Source organism: Thunnus thynnus, chromosome 21 (genome assembly GCF_963924715.1).
Source record: "Thunnus thynnus chromosome 21, fThuThy2.1, whole genome shotgun sequence".
NCBI classification, from domain to species: domain Eukaryota; kingdom Metazoa; phylum Chordata; class Actinopteri; order Scombriformes; family Scombridae; genus Thunnus; species Thunnus thynnus.
Genome location: NC_089537.1, coordinates 21,721,722 through 21,741,597, shown reverse-complemented (window position 1 = coordinate 21,741,597; position 19,876 = coordinate 21,721,722). Strand labels below are relative to the sequence as shown.

General features: G+C 43.6%; 1 protein-coding gene across 3 annotated transcripts in view; it reads left to right on the top strand.

Moving 5' to 3' along the window:
* mpp7a (MAGUK p55 scaffold protein 7a) overlaps positions 1 to 19,876 on the top strand; it is a 142,000-nt gene that overhangs the window by 26,737 nt on the left and 95,387 nt on the right. For 2 of the 3 annotated variants that reach the window (XM_067577438.1, XM_067577439.1), the window contains exon 2: positions 6,623 to 6,791. The exons of the other annotated variant lie outside the window; for it this stretch is intronic. In XM_067577438.1, the coding sequence (XP_067433539.1) occupies positions 6,755 to 6,791 (37 nt within the window). In that variant the 5' untranslated portion in view covers positions 6,623 to 6,754. The remainder of the gene's footprint in view (positions 1 to 6,622; positions 6,792 to 19,876) is intronic. 3 annotated transcript variants of the gene reach the window in all.

The window sequence follows — 19,876 nt, the reverse complement described above, 5'->3', positions numbered from 1 at the left end:
TTCTTATTGTTTTTACTGCCCTTGCACATCACCCCTTAACTATCCAACGCTAGCCCCGCCTCCTCCTCCCGTCAGTCATTCCAGGAACATCAGCCTTGCCAGGTACTGCTGAGTCTTGATTTAAGCAGCCCCAATCCCTCGTAAAGCTAACGGCTATTAACGAGAAGTCGTATGGCACGCGCCTGAAAACACAACCCTGTCCCGCCAGCGTCACGCGCCTCACGCTTAATAGGAATCGACGTGGTGACATTTTGGCAGCGCTGAGCCGAAGCAGGAGAAAGACATTATTCAACAATGTGTTTTTCCACAGAAGAAACAGAAAAGGCAAAGGGCTGCCTATGCAGCGCTGGCATTGGGAGGATTTTCGATTTTCTTTTCTTTTTTCTTGAAACGGTATTTCCATTTCAAAATGTCATGTGGATGAACATTCCCCTCGACCATGCTTTAATACACTGCAATTATGCACAGCCCATTGAAATGTAGTTCCACTGTGTGCCTGTGTGTAAATGAATGTTCCCCTTTACCACAGTTGGATACACTGCAATTATACTCTTATGATTGTGTCATGTATGGTTGTGTGCATGTGGCTGTAACTCTATCTACTTCTGTCTGTCTGACTTTGCACTTTGTGGTTCCTACAAGCCAATATGATGTAAAGTAGCTGAAATACAAATTGATTTTACATCCAATCTGTCTTCACAGCTACCCCATACCAACACCCCATAGCAGAAGCTAACCAGTGAGGCTTAAAGTAAAAGGACATAGTTTTCCATAAAAGGAGCAATTTTATTCGTTCTTTAAAATTCATGGTAGTGCATCTCTCTTCTTGTGACTCATCAGCTATCTCAAACTCTTTCTCCATTTTTCTGAACAGCATCACAGCACAAATATTTGGATGCCTCTTTTATGGACGAGAAGATTGTGTGCTTTCTGCTACCATCGCTGAGCTTTATGGAAGCACAGAAGAACATGTGAAAACAAGATAATGTACCCATTAAAACATGTGCAGCTGTTAATGATATATTATGCATTTAATAACACAGGCCTGAGGCCTTGGATGCTGAAGGATTTTGAAGTAGTAGGCAGTTCGCTCAGATTTGAAGATGGGCCTTTGAGCTATTGGGGCCAGGGGTGATGATTTTTTTCTTTTCTTTTTGGAATTTTGACGCCTCATAGTTTAAGAGACTAAAAAGAATGCGGAGAGAGGGGAAAGACATTAAAAAAATGCAAGCTGGGTTTTAGTTTTAGACTTAAAATCTGTTTTTCGCCATCTATTTAGCAAGGTGCCACTAACTATTGTTATTAATATTTTGGTGAAGTAAATCATTACATGGCACCAAGTGTAGTCAGTACATTTTTCGTACCAACTAGAATGTGAAAAGGATAGAAAACTGTCAAGTACTGAAATCTGACATTGAATTTCTGGTCAGACTTGTACTTTGTATAATGAAATAATGTTTTGATAAAAATGTGTTAATATTTGTCAGGGTAAGGTATCTGAAAAATATGTTGTGTAGGTATCTGTTCTGAAACTCAGGTATTGTATTCCAAATGATCCCCAGCACTACTCAGGACCGGTGCCTCGGCTCAGTAGTTGGCCTGGTGTGACCAGTTTTTCTGCCTCAAGTATACACTTTTAATACAAGTGCTTGTTAATGGGATGAACGGAGGGATTAGCGGCAGTGATGGATGAAAGTTAAAATAAAGTTGTTTTTGGGCCAAACAATACCCTACCCTGAGTGTGACCTCTGACAAATTGAGAGAGCAAAGTAGCTTCTTGCAACAGGTCAAGATAGGAGAGATTCATGAAGACAAAAGCAGCAGCACAGTAGATGATAAAACCTGATCTCCTTTATTTTACCCAAGACTGAGATAAGTGCGGGAACAAAGACTCACAATGTTGAAGCAGACTGGACAGATTTGGTAACCTGAGCAGGTGTCACACGGCCTGCCAAATAGATCATCTATCATCTGACCAAGGGTCAGCATAGATAAACTGATCAGAATGGATCGACTCTGCAGACGTCGAAGCTGGTGGATAGCTTTGCAGCAAACTGGTCCTTTGAGCTGTAACCAGAGCAGGTGTGACAGGGGTGCCTTTGGATGGGCGTCTGTCATGTGATGAAGAGAATCAATATAATTCATGGTGGCCCGGTAAAATCCTTGGCCAGTGGCTGGCCTTCCCGTCATTTGATGTGGGACGAATCAGGACAGAAAAATCCAACAGCACCCTGGGGAGGTTTTACTGCCGTTGAATGGCAGAGCTGACCTCTGCTTTGTCCTGTTGTAGCACTTCTGTCCTGGCCCAGATGGACTCAGTACGAATACAGAACCATTCCACCCCGTGAACCCAGTGAATGCTTCGGAGCATGACATGTTATTCTCCTCGTTTCCTTGCCCGATGAGGATCTTGTTGCCTTTTGGCTGATTCCTTTGAACGGTGATCTTTCCACAGTCCAATCCACTCTCGGGAGGAAAGGAAGAAACAAAAGATTGAATAGTAAAACTGATACAAAGTTATAAGCTCATAGCATACTTTCAAACTGTTGACAGACTCATACAAATGACACGTTTTGCAGTGTTTTTCACTGTCAGTCATTCATCTCCTGACTTTGTTATTCTTCTCACTAACTTCATCAACATCCAGCTGAGAGTCAGACAGTTCCACCCGTGCTCCCCCTTGGCTGGACGGACAGGCTTGTTTTTGAAAAGAGAAGAAGAATAATGGCTTTCTATACCTCCTTTTTTCCATCCTTCCATCTATCCATCCATCCATCACCCTGAGTTATTTTCTCTTTAAATACTGATCGGACCTTAAGTTTCACACACTGAACAAGACTAAGCAGACACAGACAGGGTCTCCTGACATACATACATACATACATACAGGTCTTTGTTAGGGAGACATGCTTCAGTTTGTGTCCCAGCTGGGTTTTCAGGTTGACTTCTCCCTGCAGTAGTGAAAGTTCCCACTAGATGGTGGTAGAACCATTTAAAGATGTCAGACTGCACAAGGGTAGAGGGGGGAACATCTCATTGCAATTAAGTGTATTCCATCTCTTGTCCACATGGCGAAGTGTCCCTTTACTACCCTCATGACTAACTGATATTGTGTGATCTGAACAGAAACGGTTAGAGCATCTGACAGTGGAGAATGTTTCTTTAACTCTGTCTATTATAGTCCTTTTGGGCCTTGTAAAAAGTCCCAGGTGTTCCCGGCTCTGCGACATGCTTCCTGGGCCTCTGAAAGCTCCCTGAATGGAAAGATGGACGCTTCCTCAGATTGGGGAATATGTGGTCATTCCCCTTTGGATGCAACAAAAGGCAAACGACTGATATTAGGGCATACCTTCAGAGTAATGCAACCCCCCCCTTCATTCCTCCTTCCCTTGTCTTTTCTTAAGTCTGTCGTTCCAATCACAAAGCCTTATGACAAAACCGTGCTCTGTGAAACACTGAACTGATTTAGCATGGGTCAGTTCCCTTGGCGTGAGCTCAGTGGCTGTTAGGTTCAGTCCCCTGTTCAAATGGGCCTGCTGGAGAGATTTTGTGGTCATGGCTTGAGGCGCCACTACCCTTCTCTGCTGGTCCTTTTAACCTATTTTATGGAAGTATACACAGGGTTGAACAGCGCTGAACTCCAATTTCATCAGGTTTTTGGTCTGTACTTTATGCTCATGCAAACGACCAACAAATCTGGCCTACAAATTGGTGCTGGCGTGACACAGTGGCAGGGATTTGAATTCATCTCCCAGATCTCCTCTTGTTGGAAAATCGATCCTTTCTTAAGTGCGTTTTGATGAATGCACCATATTTTGTACATCTCAATCCAGAAGAAAAATATTCTTGTGCTGATATGCTCTCAGTGTCTTGCTTACCTGCTCACTCAGGCATCTTCTGGACTGTATTGTCTAGATGTTTTTTCCACAAGCCTCCACCTGGGGTCTGCTGGGCCCTGAGGTGAGTTCACATCACAGTATGTCAGACAGGCGTGGTAGCATTTTGCTACGTGGGCTGTCGTCTTGGCTGATTGAGCCTCGACCTCTGCGTGTGTTTGTACACACACACAGGGCCAAACGCCAGGATATAGTCAGTCCTGTGCAGCTGTCACTGCGGGGGCTGAGTGAGCGATTCTTTACAGAAAACACATTTGTAATGAATTTCCGGTCCAATTTTTCAGCCTCTCTGCATTTCAAATGTGTGACTTCAAGTGTATGTGTGTGGCCGACAACCGCCTAACCATTGACGGGGGTCCCAATGAGCTGGAAGGGAGCAGGTGTCTTGGCTGTCCCCATTTCCGGCCAAGTAGTTCTGAGTCAGCTATAGCACACTGTGACCCAAGCCCCTTTCACACATGCACTGCAACTCTGAAGTTCTCTGGACATTACCCGGAGGAGTTGTGTGTAAGAATGCAAATGTCCAAATCAGTTGGTCCGGACATTAAACAGACTTTACCCCGCCAGCTCCCCACTACGAAGTCCGTGTCCGATTGAGCCCATGTGTGAATACAGCAGGTCATCTTCCAGAGAATTCGCAACGAGCGAGTGGGCGTGTTGACGACGTTTCTATCATGCAAATGGCACGAAACCGGAAGAATACAAACATCTAAGGGTGAAGAAGAAGGGTCATTTACATGAAGACAACAACGAAAATGTCTAACTGGAAAGATGACAAGATTCGGGAACTTCCGTCGGTATGGGCCAACGCTGAAATCATCAGACAAATTCAATGGAAAAAGACTCACTTGTTTATGACCAAATTACAATACAGCTATGTGACCATGCATACTTTTTGCGTCATGTCCTGCCTCCTGCTCACTCTACCCAGATGCCACCCCTAGCCTAAACCAAACATAGTGTTTCCAGTAAGTGAGAACGCGTCTGATGCGGACAGTCTCTTGATGTCTGCCACATGTCTGAAATGTCCAGACCTGATTCTCCAGACATTTTCTGGAGTTCATCGAGACAGTTTTACAACAGTTATCAACATGGGAGACACATAATGAAGCTTATCTCACTGCTGGTGTTTATTTTGAGCATTTTCTTCCAGTGACGTGAACTTCTAATAGAACCCCAAGGCCCTACAATTTAGGTAACTGAGTTTGATTGGGCCATGACACATGGGAGCTGACATACAATGGATCATTAAACTGCATGCTGTAATGATTCGAAGGCTCACACCTAAGTGTTTTCCATTCTCCCTTTTTTCGATGAAGCATTCATGCTGCTGGCAGTGAACTAGCTGGACCCAGGGACCTGTTTATGTTTCTTGTGGCCTTTTGAAACATGTTGTGATAAATGTAGAATACATGCGGAAGAGGTGGGAGGCTGTTTAAGGTTCAATGAGATTGTCTGTGACTGAGTCAAAGCCAAGGAAGGGTGGTTGAGCACTGAGGCGTCCACTGAGATCCCTCAACTACTCATACACAGATTTCATCTCACTTTATGCACTGCAGTAACAGCACCTGCTAGGGTGTTCAACAAGACCAGTACATGATCCCTTTGGAGGATGAAACAAACGCAAAGATGCATTCATTCACAAAACCTCACACTTACTTTGCAGGCTACATCACAGCAGACATAATCCAGTTTTGGGGTTGTTTCTTTTACATTTTTTACATCTCTTGGGACTCATAACTTAACTAAAGACTTGATAAAAGTTTCAAGGAAAATCAGGTTTATACAGAGTCAAGGCAAGTCATGTCTCAAATCCAATCAAGTTTAAATTAAATCTCAAGTCTTCCTTTTATGCCTTAAGTCTGACTCGAGTCTCAAGTCTACAGCTCTGCTTTACACTTGCGTCTACCAGGCTTTCTTGTCTAAATTAATACATGCTACCTGTTTTCCCACCGTTGTGGTTCAGGAGTTTATTGCATGCTACTGTGTGTGTCCGCACATGTTCATCCACTGCAGATGTAGATTTCAATGAGCCACTGACTTTTTATTTGTCTTCTACGTCCTCTTTCTTCCTGTTCCTGCTCTATCTGGCTTTCCAGTTGAGCGCCATTATTTACGAAGCGATGCTTTTCCACGCCTGTTTGATTTTTCACAGGTCTGTTGCAGTTGCTTGCTTACTTTCTCCTCAGTGGATAAAGTTTCCCTTGTTTCCGCTGGATGCTGAGCAAAGTGTGGGATAGTTGTGTGTGTGTGTGTGTGTGTGTGTGTGCGTATGTGTGTGTATTGCATTTGTGTACCTGTATTTATGGGCGCCAGTCGAGGTGACGTTGGCTCACGTACAAAGCAGGATGCTCAGCAGCTTAGGAAAGGAGTGTTGGGTGGAAAACCCCCAGAGTCAACTGTGAACGTACTGTCAACACACACATAAGCACACACACTCAGTGAGTCGTTCACTGTCAATCGTTGGCTCACATATACACAAATCCATATGTTTGCTAGTGGGGCCAGGCAATATATCAAATAAAGATTTTTCAAGATTTTATTAAAATCTTGGAAAAAGAAGAGCCATATCACCCCTAATATTAAACTCTAGTATGGTAGATATTCATATCCATGGCAACGGATAGCTATGAGATCCTATAACACACACTCAAACAGACACACACACGTGCATGCGGCCATTCTGCCATCTGACAAGTAGGCTCTAAAATCTTGTTCTCCTGCAGGGCTCCATGGCATAAAACCCGTCCTCAGATTCAGCTGGACCCTGGGGAGAGCTGCTGAGGAGCTCACTACTCTGACGCCCCGCTGCCATTTTCCACAGCCTGAGGGGAACCAGGAAACAGCCGGCAGGAGCCATGCCTGCCCTGGCCACCGGAGCCGGCCACGAGCCAGGTACAGACCCCTCAGCCAGGAGCATAATCTGTTTCCTGCAATACATAATGAGACGAAACCTCGGAAATGCAACCATAATTACAAAATTATTTCACGGCTTTGATTCACATTTTTCTGCCCATCATCAGTTCACAAACAGAAGCACTTATGTGATCCCAGCCTTGAAATGAATATATATATATATATTTCACTAAGTGCTAGCATAGGCTGATGGTGTGCCAACCACTATAAGTGGTACCTAAATTAAATTTCAGATTGGAAATGAGTCACTCTTAACTCGTCAAAGGTTGCTTTTTCTTCAGTGGAGTGGACCATCTAAAACTGTGTTTGGAAAATAAACCAAAGTCCATTTTCACTTAATTTTGTGCCCTGCAAAATGAAAAACACACTATTGCAAATTTACAGCTCAGTACAGTGTAAAATAGCGTAAAAATTACATATAATGTACTCCCCCTCTCCGCCTTTCCTTCTCTCCTGTTATGAGGAGTGTGTGTGTGTGTATGTGTGGATGAGCGTGTGATGTCAGAGTGAGGAACATGTCAAGCTTGTCAACGCTGACACAGCTGCCAGAAATCATCACCTCTCCCCTCAGGAACACTATCCTCCTCTCAGTCTGGCTTAATGGCCAGCTACATCATCTCACAGACACATGCGGAGGACCTTAACCCAACATGCACAGGATAGCAAAAGGACAAAAGAAGGACAGACATTAAGTCCCGCTCTGATGGATAAAGAGTGTGTGCGTTTCTGCGTCCAGACTTTTAACAGAGTTACTGTAGCCCCCGTCGTACTGGAAATTTGTGCAGACAAAGTAGAAAGCCAGACCGTCAATTACGATTAGAGTCATTTTGGGCAATTACCGGCACAGACTCAGGTTTCCAAATAAAACACGTAAAGACTCCTCCGGCCCATCTCCTCTGCTTCCTCCTTGATGGTCCTGTGAAGTTGTGTGTGCAGGTGAAACATGATGAACATTATGGATAAACTTCAGGTCGCTGATCTCCAGGCCTGGTGAAGTCACTAATACTTGTGGCTGGCCTGGCACTGGGACTACCCGGCAGCGTACCAGAGTTTACAGAGAATACTAGTGGCAGTATTCCACTTGGTAGCATTGTAATGCCGTAGATTTAAGGGATAAACCCCTGTTAGGATTACGGAAAATTTGTCACATTTATATTCACAGTTAATACTCTTAGTTACATCTGTCCTCGTTCAGATCAGATGGCGCTTGAGACTACGGCTTTGAATAATGTAATAATGAAATAAATAGAATATATAATTGCAGACTGATATATAGTCTAATACTATTATTGAACTATTTTAATACCGGAATAAAATTGGATGATTTGTCAGTGTCATTTTGGAATTTGTATTATAGTTAAGTGAAACAATTTTCTGAATTTTGAGTGTTCTAGTTCAATGAAATAAATGAACATTAAGGTGGCCACATGTTTTGCCCCCATATGCACATTATACACCATTTCTCAAAAGTTTCTGGTGTCTTCTGAAAGCACCAGCAGTCATTCATCACATTTAAAATAACATATTTGATCAAAAGTATTGTGATAATCATATTTGATTATCACAATCACCTGATTGGAATACATGTCGAAGCTGAAAAAAACCCAAAATCAAGGAATTGTGAACATCTGAAGAGACGTCTGCAAAACAAAGTGACACATAAAACATAGGATCAGTTGTAATTGCCAACAGGACATTAGATAATTATTGATTAAATACAGGAGTTATGTTGAAAATGACGCATGATTAATTAAATTAATTATTTTCCATGTTGAGCAGCTTACAGTAGATGAACAACAACCCATAAATAAAGTACCACATTATTAAACTGCTTTGTATTGGGGACAGTAGGGTCTCCCTGTCTTGTGAGGGGATCCAAGTTCCAAAATCATCTAAATTACAGACTCAAAAAGAAAAAAATCTTCCATTATTTCCACCAGTTATCTACTGAATATTGAAGAGTGGTGATAGGTTCATTATATAACTGGAACATCAGTAAAACCAAAGAGCTGTGTTGCGGGGGGCGCCGGGCATCTGACACCCCTCATCTTCTCTCTGGACCACTCAGGCTGGAGGGGCAGGTGGTGGAACAGGTCGAGATCTATAAGTACCAGGGGACTGAGATCAACCCCCACCTGTCCTTCACACAGCATGTGGACAGGGTCTTCAAGAACGTCCAACGGATTTTAATGTCAGACAGGACATTTTAACAGCAGTTTACCAGTCACTCATCAAATCAGTCATCACATTCAACATCGCATCCTGGTACAACTTCTTCACAGAGAAAAGCAAGAAAAAAACTCACAAGAATCATCGAGCGTGCAGCCAAAATCACCGGCACCACTCAAACCCAACTCTCAGACCTTATACAGTCACGCAGTAAAAAGAAAAGCAGACTCCATCACAGAGGACCCTTCATACCCCCTTCACCACTCCTTTCAGCTACTCCCATCAGACAGCCACTTCAGAGCACCTCAGACCAAAAAAACAACTTACTTTCATTCCCACTGCAATATTCATTTTAAACAAGACCAAATAGACTGTCACTACTTTTTAATGCATGTGTACACCTGCTCTTATTAATTTATGGAACTGTTTGTGTGTGTGTGTAGTTTTATGAGTCTTTCAGGGGTGTATGTTTTTATGTTGTTTGTGAGCCTCTAACCTAAGACAGTCTGTGAATCTTAAAGTTATCATTTTTGCATTCTTTATTTACAGAAGAGGATTTGAATTTGAAACGGCTTTACATGTAGTTTCATTTGAAAGGACGTGCACATCAACCCCAGCGGGATCCTCTACGTAGTTCTGGAGATTTGGCATGTAGGTAGCGACACCTCGACAGGCTAGCATAAATCCACAGAGATGAATAATACCTCCTCCACATGAAGTGGCTGCCAATAATTACAGAGACATTGCAGCATCTTGCCAGTACCTTAGCTTCTTTTCTTTAGCAGCCCTGCCATCTGCAGACCCTTCAACACCAGCCTCACCACACACACAAACACAGACAAGATGAAGTACCGTGCTTAGGCTTTTAACATAATGGGGAAAATATTATCATTAATATAACTATTCTTTTGTAGCAGCTCTCTTATTTCATCACCACATTTGGGCAGGAGAATGTGTAACTGTGTATGTGTGTGTATGTAGACATTATTAAAATGTTCATTATCGGAGTGTTTGGAGAGCAAACACGTGGGCAGACAAATGGAGGGTGCATGTAAGATCATACCACCTCTCTCTCTCTCTCTCTCTCTCTCCTCTCTTTCTCTCACTCTCTCTGTCTCTCTCTCTCTGTCTCTCAGTCTCAGCCCAAATAAACAACCGGCCTCTGTATGAATTAGAGGCTAATAAATGAAACCAGATAGTGAGAAAATAAACTTGAAAAACAATAAAATGTTGGAAAACTGGCCTTAGAATGTGGCCATGGGGAGTGCTGGAGAAGCTGTCCTGGTGATTGAGTTACGGTGGGCTCATTTCGCTGTGCGACTTTTCGGTTTTTCATAAATGCTTTAGAAGCAGATTAATGACAGGGTTTTAGTTGATAGCAATTTATGTTTGAAACATTTTATCTTAATGTATCCCACTCCTGCCCAACGCTCTAGGACACTGTTATGTGACATTTTGCTGGCTGCTATTCTTGGGATCTAATACGCAAACACACATTAATTCACATTCTAACAAGGTGGCCAAGAAGAGACAGAGAATTAGCTTTTAATTGTGCAAACACTTCACTTTTCATATAATGGGCAGCATGCTCCGTAGGGACGATAAGGCAATAAGTCAAACCTCTGCTTAGATTAACCTGAAAACTCCCCTGTAACCCCCCTGCACCCCAACAAAGCTATGCAGCTGCTCTCCAGGTCTCGTCTCTCCTCCAGACAGCTGCTGTTTAGTCATTTCTCCTCCTGCTCAGCCGTGATGGAGTTTTGTTGTGGGCTCAGTCAGGGACAGATAACTGCTCCGCCTCCGCTCAGTTTGGCTCGCCTCATCCCAGTTTATTTCAGCTCCCACTCAGGGATCATCAGGCAGACAAACCCAGCCCACTGCTCTGTCTGCTACACACCATTTATCTCCTTACAGAACTCCATTAGCTGCAAGGTTAAGTAAGAAGGTTTTTTTTTTTTTACACTGTGTGGGTGCCTGTTTTGCTGCATTTATATTGTGGCTTACCAAGAATCTCTTCCAAACCTTAAATCGTCATAGGATGTCCAGTCAGCGTCAATGTCAAACTGCTGCCTCCATGCCAAAGAAATTCATTTACTTGTACAGAGACACACTAGCACTGGTATAAAAATGAGGTTAAATTGAATTGAAATTTAAAAAATTCAATTTAACTTCATTTAAAAATAAAACGCATAGAAGATGATTTTCCCATAGCAAAGTTTGTCATTACTCTCTTTTTTTTAAATCAGTGAGAATTAAATTTACTGTCCGCTGCATTCAGTACCACAAACTGTATATGAACATTTCCCTCTCTCTCTCGGAGTCAGTTAATAACTCTCCCTCATCACTTGATCAGAGTTGTACAGTAAAAGCAGCTCACATTCTGCAGATGAGGAGCTCCCTGTTGCTCCTAATGTCTCTGATCTCCCATCAGAAAACAGCATCAGACACGCAGCATCTGGTTTATACCATTCAGAGGTCAGTGAGCCTCCTGGAGCGAGAGTGGGTGTTTGCTCCTTGTAGCCCCATTTCCTCCCTGCTTTTGGAGTTATGTGATTGAGCTTTCGTGGTAGAGTGGCTCAGTTGTGGGGGAGAGGTAGAACGGAGCGATATTTGTGATTGAGAGCTGGAGACTTCGGAATGAACAGCCTGACTTAAATTTTCCTCACAGTAGTAGGCGATGCCTTGCTATCTCTAGTTTTAAATGTTTCAGATGAGTCGAGCCCGACTGACAAACTGGCTGGGTTGATATATCGACCGATGGTAGTTTATTGTAGATATATTGGTATCCACATATACATAGACATAAGATATGTTCTAGGTAATTTAAAGTTACGCCAATGCGTAAGTCGTCCACCAGAGAGCTCTTACAAGTTTATTTTTCAACTGGAAATATGTCCTGCTCAGTATGTACTCTGGTCATAAATCATAAAAAATAAAATGAACACTTATCAAAAATATTTAGCTCAGATAGCTAGCTCGTTAGCAACTTCAAAAATCCTGTTTCAATGGGGCTATAATTTCTGCTTATGACTGGCTAATTTCCTCAGAAAGCTTATATTCATTTTAATGAACTAAACTCTCCCAGAACATAGCAGATGTTTACGTGATGAATTTAATAAGGTATATAGAAACGTGGCAGGTACTTCTCTTGCTCCATCTGCTTGATTCAGCAAAGGAGACACTAATTGGTGTGGAAGCTGACGTGATCATGGTGCGCTATAGAAATCAGGTGGTGTTAACTGACTGCCCTGCCCAATACCACTGCCAGGTCAACAGCTTGCTGACAAGCCCTCTCCAGTGTGCCGTTACTGTCACTGCATGGTGCCCCTTAAACTGTACACCCGAGACCAGCTCAAGACCGTGCACGCACACTCTCAAACAGGCACTTCTAAAGACCCGATGCCCTTTTATTAACCCTATTAAAGTTAACTATGTTATTCCAAGCTGTACCTGCATGTTCTATCAAGGTTTACAGCCCCCGCACAGCATTAAAAGATAAGGGTGGTTCAGCCCTGCACAGCTGTGGAGGAGGTGGGCGACACTCGCATGAAAGACTACACATGGAAATCTTTCGATGGGACAACGCTTTTACCAGATCCGCTAATAACTTACTGGACTGCATGTGTGCTTGTGTGCATGTTTGTGCATGAGCGATACATGAGCGATTCCAGCCATCTTATTCTCTCCAATCACCCCCTTTTGGAGAAAGTGATGGCTCTTTAATGATACTGAGTAATGAGATGCAGATATTCCTATGGTGAAACACTCTGTGACTTCACTGCAATATTGCTTCCACATACACGTACTCTTGTATAGGACAAATGCATACACAGAAGCACACGTCTCTGAATAATATGAGTGATATGATAAGAATATGGCCATATTGTTTTTTTCTCTGTCAAGGTTAACAGTAAATTTTTCCATCCTGATGTCAAGAATCCTGAGCATCTGGCCTTGGCCGGTTTTGACTCGTGGGAGATGCTGGGGAAGGTTGGGGGAGGACTTCACCGGTGCTAGGGGGGTGGGGGTGGCGGTTCCTTTGGGAGCTTGCAGCCATTTGTCGTGGTCCCTGGCCGATAGCCGGCTCCGTGCTGCAGTGATACAGTACCGAAACACAAGGATTTGTTGCCACTGGAAACGCTCCCTGTTTCCAGTTACATCAGAACTAAAATTTCCACATCATTTTAGCAAAAAATAAAAAAATAAAAACACAGTCAAAGGAAGCAGATGTAAAAGAAAGAAATCGAGTAAGTGCGACTGAGAGAGAGGAATGATGACTTATTTGTTTGAATACGAAGAATTCTTTCTCTTTTTGTTGAGGTAGGATGACATCCTCCACTGTTTCCTGCCAAAGCACACAGGGTACTAAATCGGTCATTGGCTGGTAGGACATGCTCACTTGCATTAGAAAGAACCTGAAAACAGCTTTACAGACCATGTGCTCTGTTTGACAACCAGGCAATGGGATGTTGAGTAATCGCTTGCAACTTTGAGACTGAGACAGAGAAAGATTTAGAGTGTAAATTTATAGCACAAATTTTCATAAGTGCTGCTATTAATGTATGATCAAAATGAAACCATTTCAGGTGGTGTTGGCTTGTGCGCCTCTGATATCCCTGGAAGATTTGCTCGAAATAAAGAGCTGGCCACAGCTTTGGATAGAACATGCCGGCCTCTGCCAGAAAGTCTGCTGCTGTTCCATTGCCACAGTAAGCAGAGGTGGCAGGTCATTTGGATCTGGCCGGCTTGTTGTGGCTTCTGTGTTTTGTCTACCATGTTAGAGTGAATCTAAACTCAGCCGGCTCGGACTGGGCCAAACAGCAGCCTTTCATCTCCATCTGGGGAAAGAGAAGTTCTGGATGGCCACTGCCAAACGCAGCCTTCCCACAGACTCCAGGACCTTCCATCCCGGCATCCAACAAACACTTGACTGGCACTGCGCTATATTCTCCATCCTCCACATCTCATATATCTGTCTTTATCCATGATACCGTCTCTGTCATCATCTTATTCTCTTCCCAGATACTTCTAACCTTTCATCTTTTCTCCATGTTTAATTTCTCTCCCTCTCGATCTTTCCTTACATTATATATCATTTGCAAGTTTTCGGGAAGTGGGGTAGGAGGACAGTTTAACTGCTCAGACTTGGACAAGATACCAAGTTCCCTTTCAGTTGCTTCATTCCAGCGCTGTTGCAGGTGCCTCTACTCAAGCCTCACTTGTGACTTTTTAAAACTGCTGAAATTGCAAAACACCACTGGCTCTACAGGTGGCTGACGGATCCTGCAGAATATATGCCTTCAATTATGTTGATTAGACTTGTACTTTTGTCCTGAGCTCTGTTTTCAATGTGCTGACAGCCCTTTGAAGAGTAAAGGTGTGACGAAGCATAGAGCAGAGGAAGAGTGAGGCACTTACTACGTGATATTCACTGGCGAGGTTGAAAATTAGGTGAAATAAAGTAAATCCCTTCTGAAAAGCTTGTCCCGTCCTGGCTCTGAAATTCAGCTTTGATAAGGTCTCGCAACCTGGATTCTTTTCGCTCGCCTGAATTAAGCATGATCTCAGCAAGGGCCACAGATTCTTTGTAGGCCCTGAAATCACATCCATCCAGAGTTCAGCCTGCGGTAGTGAAACAGTCGATATATGATTGGAGTGACGGTTGATTGCACCTGGACTGGCCCACTGTACTTGCTGAAGTCATTTTTCCATGCTGCGGAGCCCTAACTAACATTTTGCAAAAGCCACTCACCCTTTTTTTTTCCACCCCAAACGATGGAGCTATTCAAATACCGTGACATCGAAATATCATTGAAGATTATATTGGAGGGCTCAGTCCCCTGACCTTTTTTTAATGTGGAGAAGTGGTTTGGTCTTTGGAGCTAGTAATGGGAGGCTTGTGGGCTTGAACGGAGCACAGACCCCCGCTGTTAGGTTGTTGGGCCAGCATTATATATTACCTCTCTCCACGGTCTACCACTGTCATATCCCCAAGTAGAACACTGCTGGACTCATTGTAAGTTATGTTTGAAGATCAAAGCTTCTGCTCATCTGATATATCGTGTAATATTATATAATTGTATGTCTGGTAGGTGAAGCCACAAAGGTCAAATGGTCACTTAATCCAGACAACCAATGCAGCCCCTGCTATTCCATGCTACTGCGAGCTAGTAAAAGGAAAGTCAGGCATTGGCAGTCTCCAGGACAGAACAGAAACTGCTCGGGACAGTGAGCAGATGACATATTCTGTCCTGTCCTGCGATGGCTGTGAACAAGCGGCCTAAACCACTTCTCCTTTTGTTTGGCACCTGACTCTCGTTAAATCCATCTTCCCACCCACTGTCTGTCTAGAGTTTCTCCCCTCGGACAAAAATGTGTTTGCATAAGTGCAGGAATCATTATGACTGTAACTGTTATTTCTTGTTGTTGCAGAGAGCCATTAGTCTTCTGTCCTTTCATGGTGTTCCCTCTCATCTTTGTCTTTAGTGTCATCATTCTTCTTCTGTCTGCGCATATGCTGACATCAGATGTGATTCATGTCTAAACTCAGATGTTATGTCACAGATTCTTGCATTCTCCTCTTTGCTTCCTGTCTTCCTGTCTTCCTTTGCAATTCTTGAAGCATACTTTCATTCTCTCTCGGACGGAGAATAAGGAGGAAAATCAGGCCTTGAGTGAATTAGAGATAGACAGGTAGGCAGGCAGGCAGGCAGGCAGGCAAACAGACAGAGAGCAAATTGGGAAATTCCTGTGTTACAGCTGCAGGTTATCCAGGCATTGCACGGGAACAGTAAATACACATTGAAGTAGGATACACAGTCTGCAGCTGCTTCTCTTGCTGCCACCCGTGTCTGCCACCATTTTTTTTCTCCACAGATGGCCCTCAAGCATGATCACAAGGCAATGTTTGAAATACTGAACTGCTTAGCAAACTCCCATATGTTGTCACATTTCTCTCCCTCTGCTGTCTGGCGATCCTCACGAACATCGTGCTCTCTATATATTCCTGAAAGATATATGAGGGAGGTCAATAACTCATTCAGCACCTGGGAGAAAATGCAGGGGGAGGAAATGGAGTCCAAACCCAGTGTTCATTTCCTGTATTCGAACAAGTTCATTTTCACCAGACAGACAGACAGTTTGTCTTTCTGTATGTACTTTAGTTACAAGATGGACGTAGCGTCCGTCAGCACCCATGCTGCACGGTCCAACATGTGAAGTTATGGACAGACTGATAAATTTGTCTCCCAGCAGTCAGTATACCCCTAGTGTGGTGTGTAAGTAAACACAGTTAAAGTTACAATGTCATGGTGAGAGTTATTTTACAACCATGCAAACTCTGTGTTGTTAGATTAGTCCCTGTAATTTCCTCGTCAGTGCTCTAGAAAAACCCCTGAGGTCATTGACCTATGCGACTAGCAATTTGATGCGTATCATGTTTAATGCATTTCATTGTCTGGGATTTTTTTTTTTGTGTTTTACATAAAAGGGATCTGTGAAAAACACTGTTATTTTCTCTAACCGCTGTGGAGGTGTGGGCGTGAGAGGGGAAGTGCTGTTTGGCACTTAAAGTGGTCACTTCCTCTGTACGGGAAGTTTCGGAGGCCCTGGCCTCTCCAATTTCTCTGAAAACTGTTTCGGCCATCCTGTGCAACATCACGCTGGTCTTCAGGACCTCTGGGCTAGGCTGGTCCAGCGCTAGCCACAACAGAACGTAGTGGTCCACTACAAGACATTGCCAGGTCCGCTACACACAGCCGCCACACGAGAGGGTCCAGAATAGTCTAGCCAAAACAAATCAAATGAACCCAGACCAGCCCTGCAAGAAACAAGTGTGTCCACCCTTTAGTGGTGAAGAGTTGGCGCAATCTTGCTTTCTTTCTTCTTTTTCCCCCCTCTCTCATTTTGTCTCTCTCTGTCTGTGCAGGACATGGTCTCTGATGTTACACATCTATACGTGTGTCTATACATCTGGCCCTGGATTTATTTGTCTCTCCACTTTTTATAGTGTCCACATACAGTGATTTTTACCACCACTGCGGTTGTTTTTTGGCTCATTTCCCCCCTCTCTCTTTCTGTATCCATTTCTTCTCATTGCTTGTCCACCCATACATTCTTATATTTAATTTCAGCTTTGCAAAGTCCTTGTTTAGCTCTTGGCTCCTCCACAGCTCTTTCTGTTGTTGTTTGAAACTGGGTTTTCTCAAGGTCACAGGGTTCAGCCTGACACAGTGACCCCAGAAGGTGAACACAGTGGCAGCGTGTCTTTTATCTTCTTGTCCCACATTGTTATTATTTCTGATCAGCTAATGCAGTTGATGTGTTTCCCATAATGTGCCATTGGCACATACCGCACAGCCTATTTAGGTTCTCTCAGCAAGGACAGGGAGGAATTGTTGTCAGAAGGAATAAAGTCTTGAATAACTGGGAGTGTAGACAGGAGGGGAGACTTCACACATGGGGAGAATAATGCTTTGGGACTCTCTCCTTATTTTCCTCATTCCCCTCATTCCCCTCTATCAGCATTTCACTGCCAATAGTAATGACATTACCATATCTCTTCCCCCCCCTCACTCTCCCTGCCCTTCCTACACCCCTCCACCTAATCCCATGTTCCTTTAAATCTTTTTTTTAATATATTATGTGAGATGTTCAGTTGGGAGTTCCAAGTTGCGTATGACTGAGGGGGCCAGCTGCCCTCAGGCAGGCCTGTGTTAGCTAGAAAGCAAGGATTCTGGTGATGAGGACCCCAGAACCAGGCATCAGATGATCACATACCAGGGACAATATCACACACCAAGCTTGAGTAAAACCACGGGGGTGGCTGGCGCACATGTGTTGTGTGTAAAACCTCTCTTGTTCAGTGGCCTTTCCTCTCCTTTGTTGTACTCCTTTCTTTACCACAGAACCTTTTGTAACAGTGAGGTATGAGGCGCCAACACTGCACAGAATCTGTGTCGTGAGCTGAAGAACAGGGATATCATCTTGATATATCCTGTGTGTCTGCTCAAAGATCTCTGAGACCCGACCCCCAAATCACCTCCAAATGGAAAGCAGAGGTTTGAGAGTGGCAGATGACACTCCATCTATCTGACTGCCCAGCAGCAGCAGCAGCAGCAGCAGCAGCAACAGCAGCAGCGGCGCATGACATGAGCTGAGTTAGTCAGCCATGGCTCTTCCGCCAAATGGCCTTAGCTGCCAGCACACACTTGCTTTAACCCAGTCGGCCAGCCCGCCAGCTCAGTCAGTCAGTCATTCATCCAGCCAGCGCCGTCAACTATTGTTTTAAATCAATCATTTTCAGCTATGAATTACTCTTGCATCGGGTGTGCTTTTTTTTTTTTTTTTCTCCCTCCTTCCTCTCTTTCGCTCTGTCTTCTGATGAAAGACACTCTCAGAGAGGTAGCCAAGCTGCTCCAGTTTGTTTTGACGTTTCGATGGCTCCGCTGTGAATGTGTTTAGAGTTCCTTCACATGATCAGTGTTAGTTCAAAGGGTTTCAAGCACTGTGTGGTTGTGTTTGAGGAGCTTGAATCTGGGGGGCCTTTTTCTGGTGCATTAGTGAAGAGGTCTTTGATGCATATAACCCAGCTAGAATGACTACACTCTGTATGGACCTGACCTTCAATGTATCCCCCAGTTTAGTGGACGATGGCCACGCTGAATACCAGAACTGAACAACAAACAAGTATCTGCTACTACTCGCCATCAGTTGTGCTCCAAGACTCTGTTGTGTTTGGAAGGAACCCCACTCACTCGCTGGTTTTGTGCTCTGTCACTGAGTGCTTCACCTCCCCTCTGCTTAATCTTGAAACCATCAGCTCCCCAGTCTGGTTCTCTTTAAATTGAATTTGAAATATTCATTACTTTTATAAGCGGGGTTAGTAAACCCCGAAAGGCCTTACGGATTTCAGCATGCGTCGTTCTGAGGGGATTCAGATTTAGCTATGGGACCGCCGATCCACGCGCCCTGTTTCACTCACTGTCACCAACAAATTGTGGTTATGCTATGGAGATGGCCTGTATTTGGGCCATACAGGCCTGGATAAATGCAAAAGTCCGCTGTCCTTGTGAGCTCATGACATCACCTGGTACACAGCCAAGCCTGTTCACTTCACTTACCTTTAAATTCAGTTCTTTTAGGTTCAAGTTCAGGTTACTTTATTTGTGCCCGTTGGTCGATTTAGTTCACACACAAGGCGTCCATCTTGACACACATTTTACAATCAACAGAGACAATAGACAGACATGATAAAAGTGCTCAAGGCTCCAATAATTAGGACTTAACAATAAAAACTACTAAAATAAATAGCCACTAGAATAAATGAAGTAAAATGCATCTGTGCAGTGTTGCTACATCTTGATCATCTAAGTGATGGCTGCTGGAACAAAGCTATTTTTATAATGCTGTGTTCTACACCTTGGGACTATAAACCTCCATCCAGAAGGAAGAAGCTGAAATTCACTGTGCAAAGGGTGGGAGTCATCCTTTTAAAATCAAGCTGGTTATCTGCTGTAACTGTCTGGTTTACAGGGACGCTGGATTATGCTGTGACTGTGACTCACCAATCAGTCTACTAAACCATTAACAACTTGATTTAGAGAACTTCTGCTCATTAAAGATAGGTTTCCAAACCATGACAGCAAAGAAAAAAGATAAAATCAATTCAATAAAAGCATGATAGAATAAGGTCATCATAGTTACGTCAATGTGGAAACAGGACAGTTTCCTCAAACAAAGCAAACGCTGGTGCCCCTTTTTGCACACGGCTTAACGATTTGCTTCCAAGTTCAGTTTGGAGTCAGTAGTTGTCCCAAGATATTTGTAGGATTGCACACATTCCACTGTCTGGCCCTTAACGGATATGACTTCATGTGAATGGGCATGTCTTCAAA